The sequence below is a fragment of the Lontra canadensis genome, unplaced genomic scaffold (genome assembly GCF_010015895.1).
Source record: "Lontra canadensis isolate GAN:19392208 unplaced genomic scaffold, GSC_riverotter_1.0 scaffold1, whole genome shotgun sequence".
In the NCBI taxonomy this organism is placed as follows: Eukaryota; Metazoa; Chordata; class Mammalia; order Carnivora; family Mustelidae; genus Lontra; species Lontra canadensis.
In genome coordinates this window covers 34920057-34944268 of record NW_022630995.1, presented here as the reverse complement: position 1 = coordinate 34944268, position 24212 = coordinate 34920057, and the positions used below count along the sequence as shown (strand labels likewise).

General features: G+C 40.3%; 1 protein-coding gene across 4 annotated transcripts in view; it reads right to left on the bottom strand.

Annotated features, from left to right (window-relative positions):
• Positions 1 to 2588: 2588 nt before the first annotated feature.
• Positions 2589 to 24212, bottom strand: part of UGDH (UDP-glucose 6-dehydrogenase) — a 35348-nt gene continuing 13724 nt past the window's right edge. For 3 of the 4 annotated variants that reach the window (XM_032853106.1, XM_032853116.1, XM_032853096.1), the window contains exons 3-12: positions 20167 to 20268; positions 16772 to 16972; positions 16466 to 16663; positions 15255 to 15402; positions 12089 to 12183; positions 9457 to 9587; positions 9104 to 9237; positions 7804 to 7895; positions 7578 to 7688; positions 2589 to 3973 (exon numbers count right to left, since the gene is read on the bottom strand). In XM_032853106.1, the coding sequence (XP_032708997.1) occupies positions 3863 to 3973; positions 7578 to 7688; positions 7804 to 7895; positions 9104 to 9237; positions 9457 to 9587; positions 12089 to 12183; positions 15255 to 15402; positions 16466 to 16663; positions 16772 to 16972; positions 20167 to 20268 (1323 nt within the window). In that variant the 3' untranslated portion in view covers positions 2589 to 3862. Of the gene's footprint in view, positions 3974 to 7154; positions 7328 to 7539; positions 7689 to 7803; positions 7896 to 9103; positions 9238 to 9456; positions 9588 to 12088; positions 12184 to 15254; positions 15403 to 16465; positions 16664 to 16771; positions 16973 to 20166; positions 20269 to 24212 lie in introns of those variants that run through there. The other variant, XM_032853124.1, reaches the window with a different exon arrangement.

Below are 24212 nucleotides of genomic sequence, written 5' to 3'. Positions count from 1 at the left end.
AAGACACAGCAAGAGAGGGGACACAAGCAGGGGGAGTGGAAAAAGGAGAAGCAGGCCTCTGACAGAGCAAGGAGCCCGATGTGGGGCTTAATCCCAGGACCCTGGGATCATGACCTGAGCTGAAGGCAGAGGCTTAACGACTGAGTCACCCAGGCGCCCCTGCCCTCCATTTTTTAGCACCTCATGACATCTGCCTTAGAGTGGGTACAGACAGTTAATTTGAAATAGTTTAAATATTGCTCCCTGAATGCAAATACAGTCGATTTATGGGCAGCTAGACCTTAATTTCACTGTGTTGACCATCTCTCCTTTCTTTTCTCAGCCTCCTGTCAAACCTCAGACCCCTTTCCGGTGGTTGGGAGTCTCCAAGAGGATGAAGGGCAGGGACTCCCCTCCTCAGTTTTGCCCTATCTGCCTTCTGATTCTTTCCTTGGGGTGGTATTCCTTTAGTCTGCCTAAGCCCACAGATGCTCACTCTTTTCATCATTCCTCTAAAATGAGGCTTTCAACGTCAAGAAAAGCTCCTATTCAAATGGCTGTGACCTTGAGCAAATTACTTCATCTCTCTAGCTTTCTGCCTTCATCTGAAAATGGGGATAGAACTCATCTCAAAGGACTTATGTGAGGAATAGATGAGAAGATGCACCTAAAGGGCCTGGCATCGAGCCTGCTTCGTAAACTGTGGTAATTACGATACTCTTAGTGATTCCAGCGCCTACGCGTGGCTCTGGTTCAGTGGGACCAGCTTGTTACTGTGTCTAATGGCCATGTCCGTCACCTGCCCACCACTGGGCAGCAAGAACTTTGCGTGGACATTGACCTCACATCATCTTTGTAACAACTCTTTGTGTGAGAGGTTAATTATCTCTAGTTTACAGGTGAAGAAAATAAGGCTTTCAGATAAGTTAGCCAAAATATCACATGCTAATCCGTAGTGCAGTTAGGATTCAAAGCTTAAGTGGCATGACACATTCTGGAGAACATGTCCTGAGAGAGGTTTCACTTTTCTATATATACTTCTCTATTTGAATGTTTTCTTTTGTGCCATATCCCTATATTGTTTTCTTCCTTCCTCCTTCCTTTTATAGTAAAGGAGTAGGACAGGGGCAGAGGGAATCCCAAGCAGGCCCCATGCCCAGCATGGAGCCCAACAAAGGGTTCCATCTCACAACCCCAAGATCATGACATGAGCCAAAGCCAAGTTCAACCCTTAACTGATTGAGCCACCCAGGTGCTGTCCCTGTATTCTTTTCTTTTTTTTTTTTTTTTAAAGATTTTATTTATTTATTTGACAGACAGAGATCACAAGTAGGCAGCGAGGCAGGCAGAGAGAGAGGAGGAAGCAGGCTCCCCGCTGAGCAGAGAGCCTGATGCGGGGCTCGATCCCAGGACCCTGGGATCTTGACCTGAGCCGAAGGCAGAGGCTTAACCCACTGAGCCACCCAGGCGCCCCTGTCCTTGTATTATTTTCAATTGTAAATCCTAGTTAATAAACTCACCACTATTCATTGCCCCAATCAAAAACATACCAGCTAATAAAAATAGAAACTTTATGTCATTTAAAACACACACACACACACACACACACACACACACATATACACACACAGTCTTTAATTTTCTTAGTGGCAAGAAAAAGCCTAACCACCTTCTTGCAACTTTTCACATGAAGGACTCAAATTGCTGTGTTAAGTTACTTGTCCAGGTACTGGTTTTTTTTTTTTTTTTTCCCCCTCCCATTACAAATAGCAGGTATACATGGTTCTATATCTTTTCCCCATTTTCCCTTTTTAGTTAATAACTATACTTTAGGGATGCCTGGGTGGCTCAATGGGTTGAGCCTCTGCCTTTGGATCAGGTTGTGATCTCAGGGTCCTGGGATCGAGCCCTGCATCGGGCTCTGTGCGCGGCAGGGAGCCTGCTTCCCTCTCTCTCTCTGCCTACTCGTGATCTCTGTAGAATAAATAAACAAAATCTTAAAAAAAAGAAAAAATTTACACATAATTATTTACTTACCAGTCCTAGGCACTGAAGCATCCTGCAGCTAAAATCAGTGTCTGATTCTATCTGCTTTCGTAAGAAATCTTTGGGTTATAATTCCCCTTAACGGGATATAAGGTTATTAAGCAGAATACAAGAATATTTTCAAGCAGGAATGTAAAGCAAATTCTAATTAATAAGTTCATTCTCACCTCAAGGTCTTTTGAGTAAGGATTCATTTTATGTTCAATCACTCTGATGTTTTTCTCTTTCTGATGTTTTTTTTTTTTTTTTTTCCACTCTGATCTGCAAACGTTTTCTTAAAGAGCCAGATAGCAAATATTTTAGGCTTTTGAGGCCAAGGGGCAAAATTGGGGACTTACATAACCATTTAAAATGTAATCATGTGAAAACCATTCTTAGCTTACAGGTGGCTGACCAGATTTGGCCCATGAGCTTTGGTTTGCCAATACGTGATCTATTTGCTAAATTCATTTGAATGATGTAATACCCTTTTCTCAAAAAAAGGAGTAATATTTTTCTGTCTAATGTCAGACTGTCACGACTCATTTGTTACTTGCACTATGACAAAAAATACACCCACACAATTGTTGATAGAGAATATTTTATTTATGTATTTGATATCGATACAGATGTCTGTCCTCATCTGTATATTTGTCTCTGCATTCTTACTGAGCTGCAAAATTCCTAAAGGATGACACTGTATCGTTCATTTGATTTGTACATTCTCAGCAAAGCACAAGCACCAGATGGACATCTGTCATATTTCAATAATGATAAAGGACAAGAGAAAATAAAAGTCAGTAAGAGACATAAGAAAAAAGCACATGGAAACATATAAAAATTCTCATTTTAGAGTTATGCTATACAGAATTTGTAAAATCTACTGCTTTAAGTTCATACATGAGATTATATTGGTTTTCTTATTTAAAGAAAAAGGGGAAACTTCAACGAGCTATAGAAATAAAAATGCAAAATAGAGGTAACAAATATTTTTGGCTCTTGAACTAAAAAAATAGTGATCGGTGAGAAAAAATGAGATGTGAAGAATAAACTAGACCAATACTGATATTCTCTTCATGTTAAAAATAAAATTGCCGTTCAGTCTTACTTGAATTGATTGGAATTGAGCAGTGATGATCTTCTGGGGGTAAAAAAAACAACACAGCTCCTTAAAACAAAAGGAGCAAAGGAACATTACCCAAACCAAACTTGTAGTGTCACTAGTAACATGGAAGCATAGGGAAAATATTTTGAGCACATCCAAAGGGGGAAAAAAAAAAAAAGAAAAGCACACAAGGCCCCATTCTGTCCACTGCATCCTCCTTCCAGGTTCAGAGAGACAGGAAACGGCTTGGCAAATGCCTTACCCAGTTAAGCTGGAAATCTCTAAGTCTCCAGGACACTTTTTGAAAGAGTAGCAGGTTTAGCCCAGTATTTAGGACAGCAATCTCATCATTTAAAATACATATTTAATGACAAGTAAATAAACCAATGATCAGAAAAACCAAAGAGTGCCTTTTCCCTTATAATGTGATATTAAAAGTGCTGCCTATAGACATTTTGTAAAGTAAAAAGTGTTTCAGGTTTAATTTTTATTTTACAAAAATTGACACCATTAAAACTGACATGATTATTTACCACTCATCCAATCGCTGAAGTAACAACATTATAAAAATATGTAAAAAATATTCTAGATTCATAATACCAGATACGCTAATTCCCATACAGCTAATATAAATTTGATTATTAAAAAAATAGCTTATTTCCTTAAAAACACTTTGTTCGTTTACCATTTAATATCAGGTAGATATCTGCTATCCTAAAGTACCAAAAAAATTACAAATAAAAATGGCAATGTTTATACTCTGGGTTTCTTGTTCGGTGGATCCTGAAGACTGAACTTTGGAATTTCCCCAGAAGGAGCATATGGAATTCTCTTTGAAGACACTTTTTTCCCAATTGTTTCAATCTAGAGGAGAAAAAAAGACTTTAGAAAGAAAATCTGGAGTATTCTTTTTTCCCTTTTTTTTTTAAGATTTTATTTATTTATTTGACAGAGATCACAAGTAGGCAGAGAGGCAGGCAGAGAGAGGGGGAAGCAGGCTCCCCGCCGAGCAGAGAGCCCGATGTGGGGCTCGATCCCAGGACCCTGGGATCATGACCTGAGCTGAAGGCAGAGGCTTTAACCCACTGAGCCACCCAGGCGCCCCTTCTTTTTTCCTTTTAAAAGCAAAAGAGGGAGGCACCTGGGTGGCTCAGTTGTTGGGCGTTTGTCTTTGGCTTGGGTCATGGTTCCAGGGACCTGGGATCTAGCCCTGCGTCGGGCTCCCTGCTCGGCAAGAAGCCTGCTTCTCCCTTTCCCACTCCTCCAGCTTGTGTTCCCTCTCTCACGGTCTCTCTCTCTCTCCATCAAACAAACAAACAAACAAACAAATAAATAAATAAATCTTTAAAAATAAATAAAATAAAATAAAATAAAAGCAAAAGAGGGTCTCAAGTTGTCTGGGTTGCTACGAAAGATCTTTGGTTCCTTCCATGTTTTTTATGTTTCTAGAGTCAGTCTACACTCTACTCTTCCTAGCCATGTCTGGAGACTCTTACTCCTGCCACTCCTGACACCAGACGCCTTCAAACAGAGGACAGACTCACGTGCCACCAGTGTCTCAGCACATGAATGAAAGCAACTCACAGACCAGGTTCCAGGGGAATCACATTCTCTCTCAAACTCTCTTCTCATGTCTGCTTCCCTTATTCTAAGGAATTAGCATAAACTGTCACAGCATAGATTTCAGGAATTCAGGCTTCAGAGTCTGAAAGGCCCCAGCTGGATTCCTGACTGATAATTGCATCTACCCAGGCTCTCTAGGTCTTTCTTCCTCATTTATAAATGGTGTTACGACCACTCATTTCAAAAGGTTGTGGTATGGATTAAAGCAGATAAAGTGCTCAGCACTGTGTCTGACAGACAAGTCAGCCTTCAATAAATAAATGGTAGTCTATTTTTATTTTGCATATTACATTTTAAACTGTTCCTCACATATCCAAAATCATTCATCTTATTTTTAAAGGCACTGCTTCTTCAATGACCATAATTTTAGCTCCTCTCTCCAGAAAAAATATACTATACAATTTTCATAAGTGCCTTTGAGTTAAAAATTAATATTTAATTCTGACTCAAAGGGCTTCTGCTTTGTATTCATCAGTTGTCTCGATGACTTATATATGCCCTTTATTTAGTGATTGCATTCCTAATTTTTTTCCTATTTTTTAAAATCCCTAACTTACAGGGGTGCCTGGGTGGCTCAGTTGTTAAGCATCTGCCTTCCACTCAGGTCATGATCCCAGGGTCCTGGGAAGGAACCCCGCTTGGGGCTCCCTGCTCAGCGGGGAGACTGCTTCTCCTTCTCCCACTTTATGTTCCGTCTCTTGCTGTGTCTTTCTCTATCAAATAAATAAATAAAATCTTTAAAAATAAAAAAATAAAATAAATAAATAAATAAATAAATAAATAAATCCCTACTACAAGAAGTTAACTTTTAGAAGAACTCAAACTCACATTAAATCTATTTATCTATCTTTATATCTCTTCTCCCTTAGATGAGTCATAAAAGTAGAAGAGAAAATGTGTCTGTGCCTTGGAAGTCATCTTTAAAAAATAACATTGCTTCAGTTTAAGCCATGACTGGAAAAAGCAGTCATGTTGTTACTCACTAAGGAGGGGCAGGACAGAAGAATCCCCAGGGTCTCTGGTGGAGTGTTAACAGACAAGGATGTCATCTGCTTCTGGTTGCAAGTGAATCCCTCATGAATGAGAAATGAGCAATGAATTCTAAGTAGGAAGGATCTTCAACAAGTCAGTGACAGGTCATGAGAACCAGATCAGATCTTCTGAGCAGCAGATAAGGCCCAATTGGTAGGTGTGTCTCCGAGGCAGCCGGCACTGAGCAGATAGATGCGCACAGCCAGCTCTGAGCCCTGCCCGGCGCTGCTTTGCTCGTGGACTCTGCTGATTGCCCTCTCCTGGCCTATTTCTTCATCCTCTGCAACCTCCCCTCAAGCCTCCCGCCCCCACATACACGCTGCTCTGAGGAGATGGAAAGTACCTCCTTCTTATTAATACTCTTGGGGCTCCCGGGGAAAATTGAAATTGATGCAACATGGAATGTACTGTTCGGGTTACTGTCGGCTCTCTAAACATTCCATAATTAAGTGACAAACTTGGAATTAATTAAAAAGGGCCAGTCCCATGGAAGCTCCCATACTTTTCACTCAGACCTCTCAGGTGCTGAGACAGTGCTGAGCACTCAGATGGTTCAGGATCCCGTACAAGATGAGACGATATACTGCCTCTTGCAGTTTTGTTTTGCCTTTTTTTTTTTTAAGATTTTATTAATTTATTTGTCAGATAGCACAATCAGGGGGAGCGGCAGGCAGAGGGAGAGGGAGAGGCAGGCTCCCTGCTGAGCAAGGAGCCCGATGTTGGTCTTGATCCCAGGACCCCAGGATCATGACCTGAGCTGAAGGCAGAGGCTTAACCCACTGAGCCACCCAGGTGTCCCCATTTTGCAGTTTTCAAAACATTCATATAGGAATAAGAGACCTGGCCTCTGAGGGGGTCAGTGTGCTGCAGACAGTTTGACAGAGCAGCCTGGGGTGGCTCTGAGAAAAAAAATTAACTTTTTTTTTTTAAAGATTTTAATTTTTTTAAGGTTTTCTTTTTTTCTTTCTTTTCTTTTCTTTTAAAAAGATCTAATTTATTTGACAGAGACAGACACAGCGAGAGAAGAAACACAGAGGGAGTGGGGGTGGAAAAGCAGGCTCCCCACTGAGCAAGAAGAAGCCCGATGCGGGGCTCGATCCCAGGACCCCGGATCATTACCAGAGCTGAAGGCAGACGGTTAACAACTGAGCCACCCAGGTGCCCCAAAGATTTTAATTTTTTATCTGACAGAGAGAGAACACAAGCAGGGGGAGCGGCAGGCTGAGGGAGAGGGAGAACCAGGCTCCCCGCTCAGTAGGGAGCCCAGTGCGGGACTAGATCCCAGGACCCCAGGAACATGACCTGAGCCAAAGGCAGTTTGCTACCCAGGTTCCTGAAAAAATTTTAAGTTTGTATATTTTCTTATTTGATCTTTATATGAGGTAAGGCAAGGTAGAAAAATACTAAGTGATCTTTAGATCACAAATCAAGGAGGGAATAAAGTAATTACAGAAATCACATAGAGATTTCCCAGAGAACTAACATGTTGCCCCAAGTTATGTTATTGCTAAAGTAGGAAATATTAAAATTCTAAAACTCAAACACACTAAAAAGCAAACGACCGGGGCGCCTGGGTGGCTCAGTGGGTTAAGCCTCTGCCTTTGGCTCAGGTCATGATCTCAGGATCCTGGTATCGAGCCCCACATCGGGTTCTCTGCTTAGCAGGGAGCCTGCTTCCCCCCACCCCCTCTGCCTGCTACTTGTGATCTCGATCTCTGTCTCTCTGTCAAATAAATAAATAAAATCTTAAAAAAAAAAAAAAAAAGCAAATGATCAAGCAAACAAAACCAGACCCATCTGGGATCATAATGACCTGGAAGCCAATTGTTTGTAGCTCATTGTGGAGCCCGTCCAAGACACGCCGCCCATCAAAGATAAAGGCTGGCTTCAGCATTTTCTTATGAATGCGCTCATAATCCAGTTCCTATGAAGACAGAAGCAAAAAAAAAAATTAGAACATATACATAAACACATACTCAACCTCAAATGATTCCAGAATCCTTCTAAAATTTTCATTAATATGACCTTTGTCACCTCACCTTAAACATGTCCCACTCTGTGCAAATAACCACAGCATGGGCGCCATCACATGCTTCGTATGGATCCTTGGAAATGGTCACAAGCCGGGACACTACAACAAGAGCCACAAGAAACTGACAATAAGAAAGGGGTTATTTATAATTATGCACTTTAATACTAGAATTGCAGGCAGATTGAGGGTCTGACAGAAGTGGAATGACTCTCTTTGGTCACTCATTTCTGGTTGAAATGAGAATGAGAGCAATGGTGGGTGCCTGGAGCACCTGATCCTTGCCCTAGCAGTATCTCCTCGGAACCTCTGGGGCTCTTCAGAATATGTTGGAAAACCCATCAGACTAACCCACTGACGATCACATCAAATCAAAGTTGATGGAACAATGTCTAAGAGTTTAATTTATCATACCAACGATAAAAATGGAAGAACCACGGAAGCAACACAAATGTCTAACAATAGATGAATGGATAAAGAAGATGTCTCTCTCTCTCTCTCTCTCTCACACACACACACACACACACGATAGAATATTATTCAGCCATAAAAAAGAATGAAATCTTGCCATTTGCAATGACATGGATGGAGCTAGAGCGTATTATGCCAAGTGAAATAAGTCAGTCAGAGAAAGACAAGTACCATATGATTTCACTCATGTGGAATTTAAGAAACAAAACAAACAAACAAAGGAAAAAAAAGAGAGAAAGGGAGACAAACCAAGAAACAGACCTTTTTAAAAAAAGATTTTATTTATTTACTTGGCAGAGACAGAAAGAGATCACAAGTAGGCATAGAGGTAGGTGGGGCGGGGGGTGGTGCGAAGCAGGCTCCCTGCTGAGCAGAGAGCGAGATGTGGGGGTTTGATTCCAGGAGGCTGAGATCAGGAGCTGAGCTGAAGGCAGAGGCTTAACCCACTGAGCCACCCAGGCGCCCCAAGAAACAGACTTAACTATAGAGAACAAACTAAGGTTATGAGAGGGGAGGCGAGTGGGGGATGAGTGAATAGGGGATGGGGTTTAAAGAGAATACTTACCATGATGAGCACTGAGTAATGTACAGAACTGTTGAATCAGTATATTGTAAACCAGAAACAAATACTGTAATAATACTGAAAATAATACTGTAATACTATAGGTTAACTATACTGGAATGAAAACATTTTTTAAACGCAGTATTTCATTAAAACACACACACACACACACACACACACACACACACACACACCGACAGAACAACCAAAGGTTTCTAGAAAACAAACAGGTTTTGGGGCCCGTACTCAAAGTGACTCATGAGACTCAAAGCCTTACCTTGGTCATCCTGGGAAACTCCTGGGTGAGAAAGATCCACAACTATTTGTTCCCTTGGTACTTTGGGATCATATATATGGAGATGTGCACCTTCATCCATCAAATATTTGCTGATATATATACTAGAAGATTCTCTGAAGGAAAAAAAAATCAGTGTTTCTAAGCTTAGAAATGGCATATATTCTAATAATCTAGAAGCTTACAGAGGAAAGATTCTATCTCTTGCGAGGATACAGATGTTCACTTTATTTTTATTCTTCATACTCAATATGTATGCATATATTTCACATACACACATCCACCATGAAAAATCAAAATCTCAAAGGGGTTGAAATATTTTAAAGAACTGGTACCTCGTATCGCCGGTGTCCTTTTTGAATGCAAATCCCAAAATAGCTATCTTCTTATCAGTTACGGTATTAAACAAACTGTCTATAATCCGGGAAGCAAACCTCCTTCTCTGGTAGTCATTCATATCTATAACCTGAAATTACACATACAGTTATGCAATGTTGCCTGTATAATGAGTGTGGTTAAAAGAGGAGTGGCCTACGCCATACACTGCTCACAGTTTACAGTACTACTGTATGAATAGTAACAGGGGGCAAAGATTAACCAACCTCTTCAGTATCTATTGATTAAAAAAAAAAAAAAAGAATTAGCACCCCACCACTTAAAACCATCATAAAAATTTTCATTTGGCTTAACTTTCCATGCACCCATTTGGGATAGAATAGATATAAAGATGGGGCACACAGTTAAGTTTCAACCCCATTAGGGATCTAGCTGCAAGAACAGCCTAAAAAAGGCACATAGAAAACAAGTGTTCTCCTTAGTCAACTTCTCCAAACCCTATGGAAGCAAAGCTGTAACCAATCCAATCCCAAAACATCCCCTCCTATGCTTACCCGTCACCCCTCACCAGTGAGTAGAAAGTGGACAGAGAACAGTTGAACAATGCACAGAGTTACAGCTGCCCTCTAGATGAAGCAAAATACCACTAACCCTTGGCAAAGTTGCTGGTTTTTTGAGAGAGAGGGAGTGTGTGCAGGGAGGGGGAGGGGGAAAGGGGGGAGAGAGAGAATCTTAAGCAGGCCCAATGCGATCTCATGACCTTGAGATCATGACCTGAGCCAAAATCAAGAGTCAGAAGCTTAACCAACTGAGCCACCCAGGTGCCCCTCTCCCTTGGCAAAGTTTTTAAAGAGATATTATTGTAAGTGTAAAAGTCTCTGGGCACCCAATCCTTTACTCGCCTAAGAGTTTATAAACAATCTTCATATTCATGACCAGATGAATATAAGGAAAGAGGATGGTTTTTACTTTTTTAAGGCTCTGATTTTTAGGGGCTGTCTCAAAATTTGAGAGCTTGGGAAATGAGACCCCCAAAATCAAGCATTTATCTGCATTTTTGCCACAGTGAACAGGAAGATAAAGTCATCTTGCTGGACTGAGTGAAACTGTTACATTACATATTTTTCTTTAAAAGTGCATTTTCCTATATTCTCACCCACTGCTGAAATCTAAAAAGCTATAAACTTGCAGAAAAACTTTTGGGGAAGATATATACATATATTGGCTGGTGTCTTGGACAAATTATTTAACATCTCTAAGACTCAGTTTCCTCACCTATAAATGGGGGATAACGTTAGTGACGAGGACTAAATGAAATACTACTTGCAAAGTACCTAAAAAAAAATGCCTGGTTCAGAGAAAGCACTCAATTAATGTTAACTCTATTTTCAGTTTGGGAAGGGTCTCTAATTTCAGCTCTGTGAATCTCAAAAGGACAAAAGTGGTATCAACACACACAAACCACTAGAAAGTATTATGATACAGGTTCTTCCTTTATTTTGATTTTCTGTCTTTAAGATCTAAAATAGTTATAATTTTTGCCATTTTAAAAAATATATTCTTTTATTTATTTATTTTTAAAGATTTTATTTATTTATTTGAGAGAAAGAGTGAGTGAGAGAGAGCACACAAGCAGGGGGAGGAGTAGAGGCATAGGGAGAAGCAGACACCCTGCTGAGCAGGGAATCCCGTGTGAGGTTTGATCCTATGACCCTGGGATCATGACCTGAGCCAAAGGTAGTTGCCCAACTGACTGAGCCACCCAGGTGCCCCAGAAGAGTTATAATTTCTTACAAGATTTACTTTTCTATTTTAGAGAGAGAGTGAGCGAGAGTGCGGGGAAAGGGGCGATGGAGGAGAGAATCTCAAACGGACTCCATGCTGAACGTGGAGCCTGAGGTGGGACTCGATCCCAAACCAAGAGTTGTATGCTTAACTGACTGTGCCACCAAGGTGCCCAAAAAGAGTTATAATTAAGAATAATAGTTTTCCTGTTGTTCCCTATCCCCCACCACTGATAAATTAAAAAGAGAGAGAGAGAGAGAGATGTGAAGGGGCTCCTGGGTGGCAAGTTCGATAGTTAAGCGTCTGCCTTCAGCTCAGGTCATGATCCCAGGGTTCTGGGATCAACCCCCGCATCGGGCTCCCTGCTCAGCAGGAAGCCTGCTTCTCTCTCTCCCACTCCCCCTACTTGTGTTCCCTCTCTCACTGTGTCTCTGTCAAAATAAATAAATAAAATCTTAAAAAAAAAAAAAGCATCTGACTTTTGAAACTGGGTCAGGTCATGATCTCAGGGTCATGAGATCAAGCCCCACGTCGGGCTCCAGGCTGAGGCCTCTTTTCCCTCTGCCCCTTCTCCCACAAAAAGAATAATAGTTCTTGCTTTACTCTGGGAGAAAACTTGTTATAAAACTAGAAGAAATATGGTTTACCAGAAATTTCCATCAGAGTTCATTAGCAAAAAAGACAAATCAAAAACACAGAAGACTAATAAATAAAACTAACATAAATGAAAAGAATGAGACATGAGTTCCTGGAGTAAATAAATCCTATCAAAAACATTTTACAGACAAAGGGTGACATGTTTTAATTAGAAGTTAATCAAAAGGTGTTGGCTATAAAGATTAATACCTGCTGCCAATAACGTGCTACTTCAGGCAAATTCAGAGCCTCGCAGAGATAAACCAAATTCAGAACATCCTTCTGAAAGCAGCTTCCACCAAAACCTGAAGAAAAAAGTGGCAATATTTTCATTTATGAACCATGACTGAATCATGTGACAAATCTGTCATACTAAATTTGAGGGCCTATGCTAGAATTTTTTTTCTAAGTAAACTTAAACTTAGAGACCCCACATGGGTCTCGAACTTACAACCCCAAGATCAAGAGTCACATGCTCTACTGACTCTGCCAGCCAGATGGCCCTATGACAAGATTTTTTTTCTTTTTTTCTTTTTTTAAATTCATTTGACAGAGAGAGACACAGTGAGAGAGGGAACACAAGCAGGGGAAGTGGGAGAGAAAGGAGCAGGCTTCCCGCTGAGCAGGGAGCCTGATGCAGGGCTCGATCCCAGAACCCTGGGATCATGACCTGAGCTGAAGGCAGATGCTTAGCGACTGAGCCACCCAGGAGCCCCTCTTTTTTCTTTTTTAGAGAGAGGGGAAGGATGGGAGAGTCAGAGGGAGAGGGAGAGAGAGAATCTTAAGCAGGTTCCATGCCCAGTGCGGATCTCATAAACCCGAGATCACGACCTGAGTGGAAATCAAAGCTCAGACACTTAACCAACAGAGTCACACAGGCGCCCCTAAAATTTTGAATAATAAAAATCAGATGTCGGAAATTTAGTGGATTTGGAGATTGTGTGAAATCTTCAAGCGACTAATAAACAAACTCTATAAACAATTTCCAGATAATCTTCTAGTTAATGTTTTATTATGGCTACATTTTCTATTTTATTTCTCATTCATCTAGTATCACTGCCCCACATCTCTTACTTTAGCACAGGGCTGGTAAACTTTTATGGGACAAACTGTAAATATTTTAGCCTTCGTGAGCACAACTATATAATTCTGCCTTTGCAGCTCAAAAGCAGGAGGACAATATGTAATAAAATTGCTATGGCTAAGTCTTTAATCCCCATCACCTGTTTCCCCCATCCCCACCCACTTCCCCTCTGGCAACAACAGTACTTTCTCTATAGTTAAGAGTCTGTTTGTTGGTTTGTCTCTTTTCTCCTTTTCTTGTTTTGTTTCTTAAATTCCATATATGAGTGAAATCACATGGTATTTGTTTTTCTGACTGACTTATTTCTCTAGCATTATTCTCTCTAGATCCCTTCCTGTTGGTGCAAATAGCATTGTTTCATTCTTTTTTATGGCTGAGTAATAGCCCATTGTGTATATATACCCCGTCTTCCTTAGCCATTCACCTGTCATAGGACACTTGGGTTGCCTCCCTATCTTGCCTATTGTAAATAATGTTCATAAAAACAAACATAGGGGTGCACGTATCTTTTCCAGTCAGAGTTTTTGTATTCTTTGGGTAAAAACCCAGTAGTGGAGTTACTGGACCATATGGTAATTCTATTTTTAATTTTTGAGGAACGTCCATACTGTTTTCCAGAGTGGCTGCACCAGTTTGCATCCCCACCAACAGAGCATGAGCGTTCCTTTTTCTCCACATCCTCACCAACCTTGTGGTTTCCTGTGTTGTTGGTTTTAACCATTCTGACAGGTGTGAGGTTTGATATCTCATTGTGGTTTTGATTTGTATTTCCTGATGTTGAGTGATGTTTTCATGTGTCTGTTGGCTATCTGTATGTCTTCTTCAGAGAAATGTTTGTTCATGTCTTCTACCTGCACCCTTTTTTAAAGTTCTATGCTCAGAATGCAACTTGAACTCATGACCCTGAGATCTAGAGTCGCATATTCTACGAACTGAGCCAGGCAGGCGCCCTCTATCCATTTTTTATTGGATTATTTCGTTTTTTGGGTGTTGAGTTATGTAAGTTCTTTATGTTTTTTATTTATTTACCTTTTAAAAAGATTTTATTTATTTGACAGAGAAAGAGAGATCACAAGTAGGCAGAGAGGCAGGCACAGAGAGAGAAGGGGAAGCAGGCTACCCACTGAGCAGAGAGCCTAATGTGGGGCTCAATCCAACGACCCTGAGATCATGACCTGAGCCGAAGGCAGAGGCTTAACCCACTGAGCCGCTCAGGTGCCCTTCTTTATATTTTTTAGTTACTATTTATCGGATATGTCATTAGCAAATATCTTCTCCCATTCAGTAGGTTGTATTTTAGTTTTGTTGATACATAATCGTTTTGTGTTGCTTTTTTATTTTTTAAAATAATCTCTGCCCCCAATGTGAGGCTCAAACTCATGACCCAGAGGACAAGAACTGCATGTTCTACCAATTGAGCCAGCCAGGCACCCCTGTTCTTATTTTTGTGTGCTTAAAGACACCTTATTTAATATATCTTGATGCACTCGAACTCATGCCTGAATAAAGCTGCTCTAACCCCAGGTATTTTGTCTGAGGGGCACACATCACAGGCTCCTGGCATTTCAGAACACTAGTGAGCACTAGTGCATGGCATGCAATATGCCTGGGGGCCATTTAAGAAAAATGAAATCACCACCAAAAAGCACAAAAAATGTAAAAAATGGGGCACGAAGTAGATCACTAAAAAAGAGCACTTGTTTATAGAATGGGAGCTGAAACCAGAAAACAAGTGCGCTGCCTGACACAATTTCAGCTGGGAAGGTCTGTGTTGGTGACTCAATTTTTTTGCTGCTCTCCGTGTCTACAAAAGACCATGAAAGCACTATAAGCATTGATTTAGGGATTACAAATAAGTGTCAGCAAGTAGCATAATTCACACATACAGGCCTGGCAAATAATGAGGACCAGCTGTATTTCATCAAGGCCCCATTTCCGAAAGTATATATTAGTAGGCAAAGCAAATGATAGGGAATTTTCTTCCTGTTTACTTCAGTAAGGTATTGAGTTATTTCCTATGTGGTCTCCCCAACTTACTCTTCCTAAATGTTCTAACTAAATATTAATTAATCCCCCTAAAATGGCAAACTATGCTTGTCTTACTAATCAATCAGTAATTATTAAAATAATGTAAGTTTAATTATCGATTCACTTGGCAAGTTCTTGACAGGTTGAAGGCTACACATGTCATGGAATCATTACTCTAAGTGCATTAAATTATGCAAAGACGTCCTTAAAGTTAGAGACCTAGCCAAAGGAACCTCCTTTATGTACAGAAACATTTCAATTTACCAACACTGGCTTTCAGAAACTTATTTCCAATTCTCTGGTCCATTCCAATGGCTGTTGCCACTTCTTCTACATCAGCCCCTGTGGCTTCACAGAGGGCACTAATGGAGTTAATGCTGCTGATCCTCTGGGCAAGAAAAGCATTTGCTGCCTTTGGGGGAAAAAAAGAAAGGAAAAGTACCATGAGTTAAAATAGCAATTTTCTATGTCAGGATTATATTTCATCGAGTTGATATAATTACTGAGGGAGATAGAGAAGTTACTAATGGGCTCAATTTGAGGAGGCTATGGATGTGTTGGTAAAGGAAAATATGTTTTTGTTTTTGTTTTTTTTTTTAAAGATTATTTATTTATTTGTCAGAGAGAGAAAGAGCAAGCACAAGCAGGGAGATGCAGGATATCCACTGAGCAGGGAGCTGGACACAGGACTTCATCCCAGGACCCTGAGATCGTGACCTGAGCTGAAGGCAGATGCTTAACCAACCAAACCATCCAGGCATCCCAAGGAAAAATATTTTAATTAGAGAAGAAAGAGGATTAAGATTGGGATTAAAAATAGAAAGAGTGATTTTAAAAACTATTTTCTTTTTAAAGATTTATTTGAGAGAGAGAGAAAGAGAGAGGGAGCAAGCCAGCGCAGGGGTGGGGGAGGCAGAGAGAGCAGGAGAGAGAGACTCTCAAGTCAACTCCCCATTGAGCACAGAACCTGACTCAGGGCTGGATCCCATGACCTGAGATCATGACCTGAGCCGAAATCAAGAATCAGACACTCAACCGACTGAGGCACCCAGGAGCCCCATTAAAAACTACTATTTTTAGTGCACACTCCATCTTATGTTACGTTTTATTAAAAAGTTAGAATTTGAGGCACCTGGGTGGCTCAATGGGTTAAGCCTCTGCCTTCGGCTTGGGTCATGGTCTCAGGGTCCTGAGATCGAGCCCCACATCGGGCTCCCTGTTCAGCATGGAGCCTGCTTCCCCCTCTCTTTCTGCCTGCCTCTCTGCCTACTTGTGATCTCTCTCTGTGTCAAGTAAATAAATAAAACCTTAAAAAAAATTTAGAATTTTCTAGAACATTTTATACTGCGATATTTTATTTCCCTTGTGAAAATTATTTCACAATGGACAAGAAAGTACCTGTGTGGCTTATTAGGCTTAAGAGAAATTAGTCCTTAGCTTTGTATTTCATGGAGGGTTGAACGCTGTGTACCAACCAGTTTGGAAAGTTCTGAAGACCAAGTATTGGTGGTGAGGATCTTTTCTCTGGGAACCCAGTGCTCGTACACAGCACACAGTGCCTGCACGGCCCTCTGGCCCTCGGGGGTTTCATCCCCTCCAATCAGCACTCTGTCCGGGTTCTTCAGGTCCTTGATGGCCGTTCCTTCTGCCAAGAACTCAGGGTTGGACAGCACCTAGAATCCCAACGCAAAGCCAAATTTCAAACTTAGAATAACCGGGAGCGACTATAAGGCATCAATATTTATGTAAGAATCAGGTTCCAGGGCTGCCTTTGTTTATACCTGTAAATTCAAGTTGGGTTTTGTGTTTGCATCAAATATTCGACGAATACTTTCTGCTGCTCGCACTGGAACTGTGCTTTTCTCCGTCACAATTTTGTACCCGTGTGAGTTTTGCACAATGCGTCTGGCACAAGCCTCGATATACTTCAGGTCTGCCGCGCGACCTTTCCCCATTCCGTAGGTTTTTGTTGGAGTGTTCACCTGATGAAAGCACATGGGATTATGAATGAAAATATCCATGAGAGATTCAGTGATTCCAAGATGAACCTCGAGCCATCAGTGAACTAGTTAAGCGGGAAGCTATTATCATTAGCTTTCATTTCACCCCCTATTAGTTTCATGGAAAAGATACATTTTAATAATGTAATCATCAGACAGATGCCTGAAGCATCTGGGGAACTCGTTCAACACATTTTTGTTGAGAAGATCCTGTATAATGACGGATACCCAGGCAGGCAGCTTCCAAGCTAAGCCCTGGAGATACAAAGATGAATGAGACTGTTCCTGTTCCCGAGGAGTTCACAGGCTGAAATGAAATGTAAGTTTCCTTTCCTCTTTATTGTATGCAATATATCTAGGTATTTAAAACCTTTTCTATCCTCCTTTCTAATAGACCTATATCAATAGCTTTTCAAAAGTATTTGCGGTATCATTCACAAATGCTTTCTTAGCGCATTAAAGCGAGACATTATCTAGCATCGTTAGGACTCACAATACTATGTAGACAACTATCAAACAGAAAGAAAAAGAAATCATGAGTCCAGAGTCTAGGCATTTCCTTTCGGCTTAGCTGTACCATGTAACCTTGGAGAAGTGTAGCTGCCTTTGTTTCAACTACCTCATTGGAAAATGAGGATACGGGGCACCTGGGTGGCTCAGTGGGTTGGAGCCTCTGCCTTCGGCTCGGGTCGTGATCCCAGGGTCCTGGGATCGAGTCCCGAATCGGGCTCCCTGCTCAGTGGAGAGCCTGCTTCCTCCTCTCTCTCTGCCTGCCTCTCTGCCTACTTGTGATCTCTGTCAAATAGATGAATAAAATCTTTAAAAAAAAAAAAATGAGGCTAGTATGCTCCCTAAAATCTAACATGTGGGTTTTATAATGCTTTGGTAAAAATCAAAGCACTCCAGAAAGCCCAAAATTCTAAAGAGAAAGAGAGAGACAGAGAGAGTATGGTGTGTGTGTGTGTTTAAGCAAGCTCCATGCCCAACGTGGTACTTGAACTCAGGACCCTAAGACTGAGTCTTATGCTCTACCGCTGAATCAGCCAGGTGTCCCTTACACAAGAAGAGTTTTTGAACCAGTAATTAGTGGTACTAGTTCTCGTCTCTTGACAAGCTTATAACCTAACGGGGGACTAAAAAAAGGAAGCAAGCCGAAATAAATCAAAACTCAAAGACTGTGTTGAGGTGTGAAAATCTGGAGAACAAAAGTTGTTTATTTGCATGGAACGACTTAGGAAAAGCCTTAGACATGGAAGTCAGCGTTCACCAGAGCACAGAGCACCAGAGCACAAGACTGCTAACAGGATAAGGCGGAACATGCTAACAATGATAGAGGATCAGACGGCTTCCCCTCATACAGGTGCTCTGAAGAGAACAATTGCACACTGATTCATATACAACTATTCCTACCTAGAATATGCCTAAAATTAGCCTGAGGTAGGAGGAAAGGGAGAGAAGTAGTAAATGAAGCAAGATCAGCCATGGTAACTGCTGACAGTGGAGAATGGGTAAATAGATTTCATTATATTATTGTCTCCATCTCTTGTATGAATTTGATATTTTCCATAATGAAAAGCAGACCACAAATAAATCCAAAAAAGCTGATCCAGAGAATAAAGAGAAGTAGGTGTGAGTTATACAGTAATAAATTACCATAAGAGGTATGCAAAGTAATAGCTTAGAAAGATCCAGGGCAGCTCAGGCTAGATCCGCAGAGAGGCAAGTATAAAATTAGCTGTCTGGCCAGACCACCCTAAAGTGGACTCTACTGCCTTAGAATAGGTCCTTTAAAATATATATTTACATATATACATATACACACACACACACACACACATATATATATATATATATATATTTTTTTTTTTTTTTAAACAGAAAATTCCCCTACTCCCATTCCAGACTCTGGTTATCCAGAAGTTGGACTAAGATAACTTCATGATTTTCTCCAAATACCCAGCTACCCCAAAATCTTTTCTCATTTTCTATGCCTTGCTTCTTAAACTTCTCCAAGCTTAAGTAGAGGATGGGTAGGCGAGTCACAGAAGCTATACCAATTTCTCTGAAGTAATTAAGAACGCCAAAAGGGAGACTAAATTCATAACGGTTTCACCACTGGCTTCATTACCACTTTATTCTGGATTTAACTCATCTTTATAGTAATGCTTTTGTCTCATCAGTCAGAAACAACCCCTAATTCAACAACATATAATCATTAACAACATGCATAATCAATTCAACAACATTTACCCTCTAGGGCCCTATGATATTTCTTTCCATTAGTTCATGGGACTCAGTCAAAGCCCATGCCACTGACTTTCCCTTTATTCTTCAAGGCCCTAAAAGTCTTGAGTCATAAAACACCCTAGTTCAACCACATACTGGTGATCATTATACTATTACACAGAATATTTGAGCAAATGGCTACGAGGACAGCAAGAAGTTACCTTGGTTTGAATATTAGATTATCAGAGTTTACTCCCAAGCATTGGCTCTATTTTTTTATTACAAAGGTCCAACAAGGTTAGCCATATTACCAAAGGTGTCTGTGGACTAGCCTATAACCCAACACAAGCCAAACTGCAAAGAGTTCATTTAAACTGACTTCTCCTGGCACAGCTGGCTGGCTCAGCAGAGCAGGAGACTCCTGATCATAGGGCCGCAAGTTCGAGCCCCATGTTAGGGATGGAGATCACTTAAAAATGAAATCTTTTTAAAAAACTTAAAAAAACAAGAAATCACATGACTTCTAGAACATAATTCATCTAGATAGGAGATGCTATAAACTCGCACACATACTTTAGCTGATTCTCTTTACCTCACTTCCCACCAAGCAGTGTCTGAAACAAGAAATGATGAAATACGTATACTGTTACCACATGAGCTCAAACCAGGTCCTTGATGGCCGTTAATTCGGATCTTATGATGGATCTTAATTCTAGATCCCAGACTAGACCTGTCTCCGAATTTATTTGTTCAATGATCAGTGATATATTTGACCAGGTGATTATGGGGTACAATGAAGTGTTGCACAAAGTGGCAACCAAAATTCAATGGCACAACTCTATGCTAAGTAATGATGTGACTTGGTAACGACAGATGACTACCCAAATATAATGAAACGTCCATATAGAAAAGAATGTGTTAAAACTCACACAGCCAAAGAAAATACTTACAGAAATAAATACAAGATCAGCTTCTTTAATGGCATCATCAATATTGGTAGAAAAAAACAGATTTTTTCCTCGACAGGATTCAACCACTTCTTTTAGTCCTGGCTAAAAAGAAAAAAGAAAAAGAGTTGTATATACAGTTTACCAGTCTTATGAGATAACCTAATAGTACAGAATTACCTTTGTTAAAGGAGAAAGTTATACTGTAATTTAAAGGTCTAGACTTGCTCTCAAATAACACCTTTGTAGAAAAATCTGAGATCATATACCAAAGGCCAAAAGTGTACATTATGTAACAATACTAAATAGAGCAAAATTGACTTAGCCACAATAAAAGCACCAGGTCATTTTACTGTGTCACTGTTTACCATGAGCCTGATTGTTTCATAAGAGTTAACAATTAACTGAGTATCAATGCAATTATCAGAAAAATTCAAGGTCTTCTGTGATTTCAAGCAAACGTTTGATTTTGCATCATCATCATGAATGCAGGGTTTTACCCCCAAGAATTCAAGTCAGACAACCCGTTGTCAAACAGTCAACATCTATTCTATGCATATCTAACTACATATTTTTTCTAAGTCCTAAGGTAAGAAACACTTTAACTGAAAATTTTATTACTTTTCCCATACAGTGTAACAGGAAATATAGTTAAGAATACTGAGCTGTGGGGCGCCTGGGTGGCTCAGTGGGTTAAGCCTCTGCTTTCAGCTCACATCATGATCTCAGGGTCCTGGGATGGAGCCCAGCATGGGGCTCCCTGCTCAGTGGGAAGCCTGCTTCTCTCTCCCTCTGCCTGCTGCTCCCTCTACTTGTGCTCTCTCTCTATATATATATATATCAGATAAATAAATGAAAAAAGGGAAAAAAAGGACTCTGGGGTGTACAAAACCACCTAACAAGTATTCTTGCAAAAAAAAAAAAAAAAAAGTTAGGAAAGAAGGAAGGAAGGAAGGAAGGGAGGGAGGGAGGAAAGAAAAGGAAAAAAAATCAGATCTAAATCTGCTTAGATCAGTCCAATAAGCAAAACCCAGACTGAGAATTTCTATAGAATAAACAACCTGGTTTCTTCAACAAATAAATTGAAGAGAAAAACAAAGAAAGAGAGATTAAAATACTATGGTCTTAAAAGATACAAGTGCTACAAACCTATTGCAGTGTATGGATCTTACCTGGATTCCGATTCAAATAAACTATGGGAAGGACAAGGATAAGAATTCTTGATACTAAGAAACTGTTCTTAAAATCTGTAGTAGTAACAATAGTAACATGCTTAACTTTTTTTTTTTAAGATTTATTTATTTTTTTGACAGACAGAGATCACAGGCAGGCAGAGAAGCAGGCGGGTGGGGGGCGGGTGGGAGAAGCAGGCTTCCTGCTGAGCAGAGAGCCGGATGCGGCCAGATCCCAGGACCCTGAGATCATGATCTGACCTAAGGCAGAGGCTTTAACCCACTGAGCCACCCAGGCGCCCCTACCTACTTTTTTTTTTTTTTTTAAGATTTTATGTATTTATTTAGACAGAGAGAGGGGGTGCTCACATGAGGGAGAGCAAGCAAGCAGGGGAAGGACACAGGGAAAAGGAGAGAAAGAATCTCCAGCAGACTCCACAGCCCCACATGGGGCTCCATCCCAGGACCCTGAGATCATGACCTGACCGAAAACAAGAGTTAGATGCTTAACCAACTGAGCCACCCAGGCATCCCAGGTGACATGCTTACGTTTTTAAAATAATTATTATCCTTTTTTAAAGATTGTATTTATTTGTGAAAGAGAGAGAGAGAGAGAGAACATGGGGGGAGGGGCAGAGAGAGAGGGAAAAACAGACTCCCTGCTGAGCAGGGAGTGTAGCCATCATTGAAACCATTTCCGGGTTCTAGAAAATGAGGGTAAAAGTTTATAGAGTAGCGATTTTGCAGAGAAGACTGAATTTAGTCTTATATATAATCCCCTAATATTTAAAGTAACCGAAAATCAGAGCAATGCAGGATTTATACTAACTAAGCCTTAATGACACCTCAAAACAACCAGCTATATTATTCTGTTAAAATCAATGGGATATTTGTAGATCTCCAAAACTGATGAAAAAGTAGTTAATAATATAGGTCCTATGTCTTATTAAATTCATTATATAATTATCACAATTAGTATTGAGAATTTATAGGGTAATTTTATAGAAGAACTCAAACCCTTTCACAGGGTAATATTATCTTTCATTTTATTCAGAAAGAGTAAAGCAAATTATCCATTTTGCTTTTTAACAAGTAGCTATTAAATTGTTACAAAGTTAACAAGAAAACCAGTGACTATTCAGAAAATATGGTAATACAAATTAAAATGTTTTAATTGTTAAATATTAACACTTTCTGGGATGCCTGGGTGGCTCAGCCAGTTAAGCATCTCCCTTCAGCTCAGGTCATGATCCCAGGGTCCTGGGATGGAGTCCCACATCGGGCTCCCTGCTGCGAGCCTGCTTCTCCCTCTGCCTGCTCCTCCCCTTGCTTATTCTCGCTCTCTCTGACAAATAAATAAAATCTTTAAAGGTAAATAAATATTAACACTTTCTACTATAGTATTTTCCGAGTAAACACTTGCGTATCTTGTTACCATATTTTATGTGATGTTCATTACTATTTCCTTTTCTGGCAGTAAAAATGACTATTTTTTAATTCATATAGTTTTGGTCCATGAAATATAAACATATTGGATTAGAAAGAACCACAATAAACACAAGCTCATGGAACCTAAGACTATTTAACTGGGTTTCCATTGTGACCTGATAACCTTTTTACTTTGTCCTCTCTATTCTGGGATTATTGCTCTGAACCTCCACTATTTGCAAGTCCTTGACCCAACATTACCCCTTTTATCTTCTTCAAAATAGCTTACCTCCTACTAACAGAAAATTGAAATTGCCAATATGTCAGTCACCCTTCTTTCACATCCCCACCAACAAAACTGTCTATATTGGGGCGCCTGGGTGGCTCAGAGGGTTAAGCCTCTGCCTTTGGCTCAGGTCATGGTCCCAGGATCCTGGGATGGAGCCCTGAATCAGGCTCTCTGCTCAGCGGGGAGCTTGCTTCCCCCACCCCCACCCTGCCTGCCTGTCTACTTGTGATCTCTGTCGGGCAAATAAATAAATAAAATATTTAAAAAAAAAAACTGTTTATATCTTTTTCCATTCTTGTTTAATTTCCTCCAGTCCCCAAAGAAGAGGCTTTCAAGGCCAATCCTTCTACTTGTGCTTTTGGTTCCATCCTTTGCTATCTCTCCGGACTTCATCCCATCAATTAGCTTCTTCTTTTTTTTTTTTTTTTTTAAAGATTTTATTTATTTATTTGACAGAGATCACAAGTAGGCAGACAGGCAGGCAGAGAGAGAGGAAGGGAAGCAGGCTCCCTGCCTAGCAGAGAGCCCGATGCGGGGCTCGATCCCAGGACCCTGGGATCATGACCTGAGCTGAAGGCAGAGGCTTTAACCCACTGAGCCACCCAGGCGCCACCCAATTAGCTGCTTCTTACACTTTGACCTTTCCATCTCCGTGTAATTGGTGATCTTAGTTTTGAACATGCTCAATCCTTTATCAATCACAGAAAAAAACCACGTAAATAAATAAAAATCCCTGCCTTTACCCTGTAACCCTCTCTGGTACCACACCTTTTTCTACAGTCTCTCACTTCCTTGGTCTCTGATCATCTGTAATCGTTCTTATAACAATTACACTGACCCCCATAATACCAAATTTAATGAATATGTCTCAGTCCTGATGTCTTCCGTATCTGGAATAATGGACAACTCACTCATTCATTCATTCGGCTAATATTTACTGAGTACTTACGTGCTGGTCATGGAGTTACTCATAAGCAAGACATACAGAACTGACCTTTGAACAACACAGATTTGAATTGCACAGGTCTGCTTATATGAGAATTTTTTTCAATAAATATAGCCCAGTACTGTAAGTACATTTTCTCTTATGATTTTCTTAATAACACTTTCTTTTCTCTAGCTTACTTTACTGTAAGAATATAGCATATAACATAAGGTGA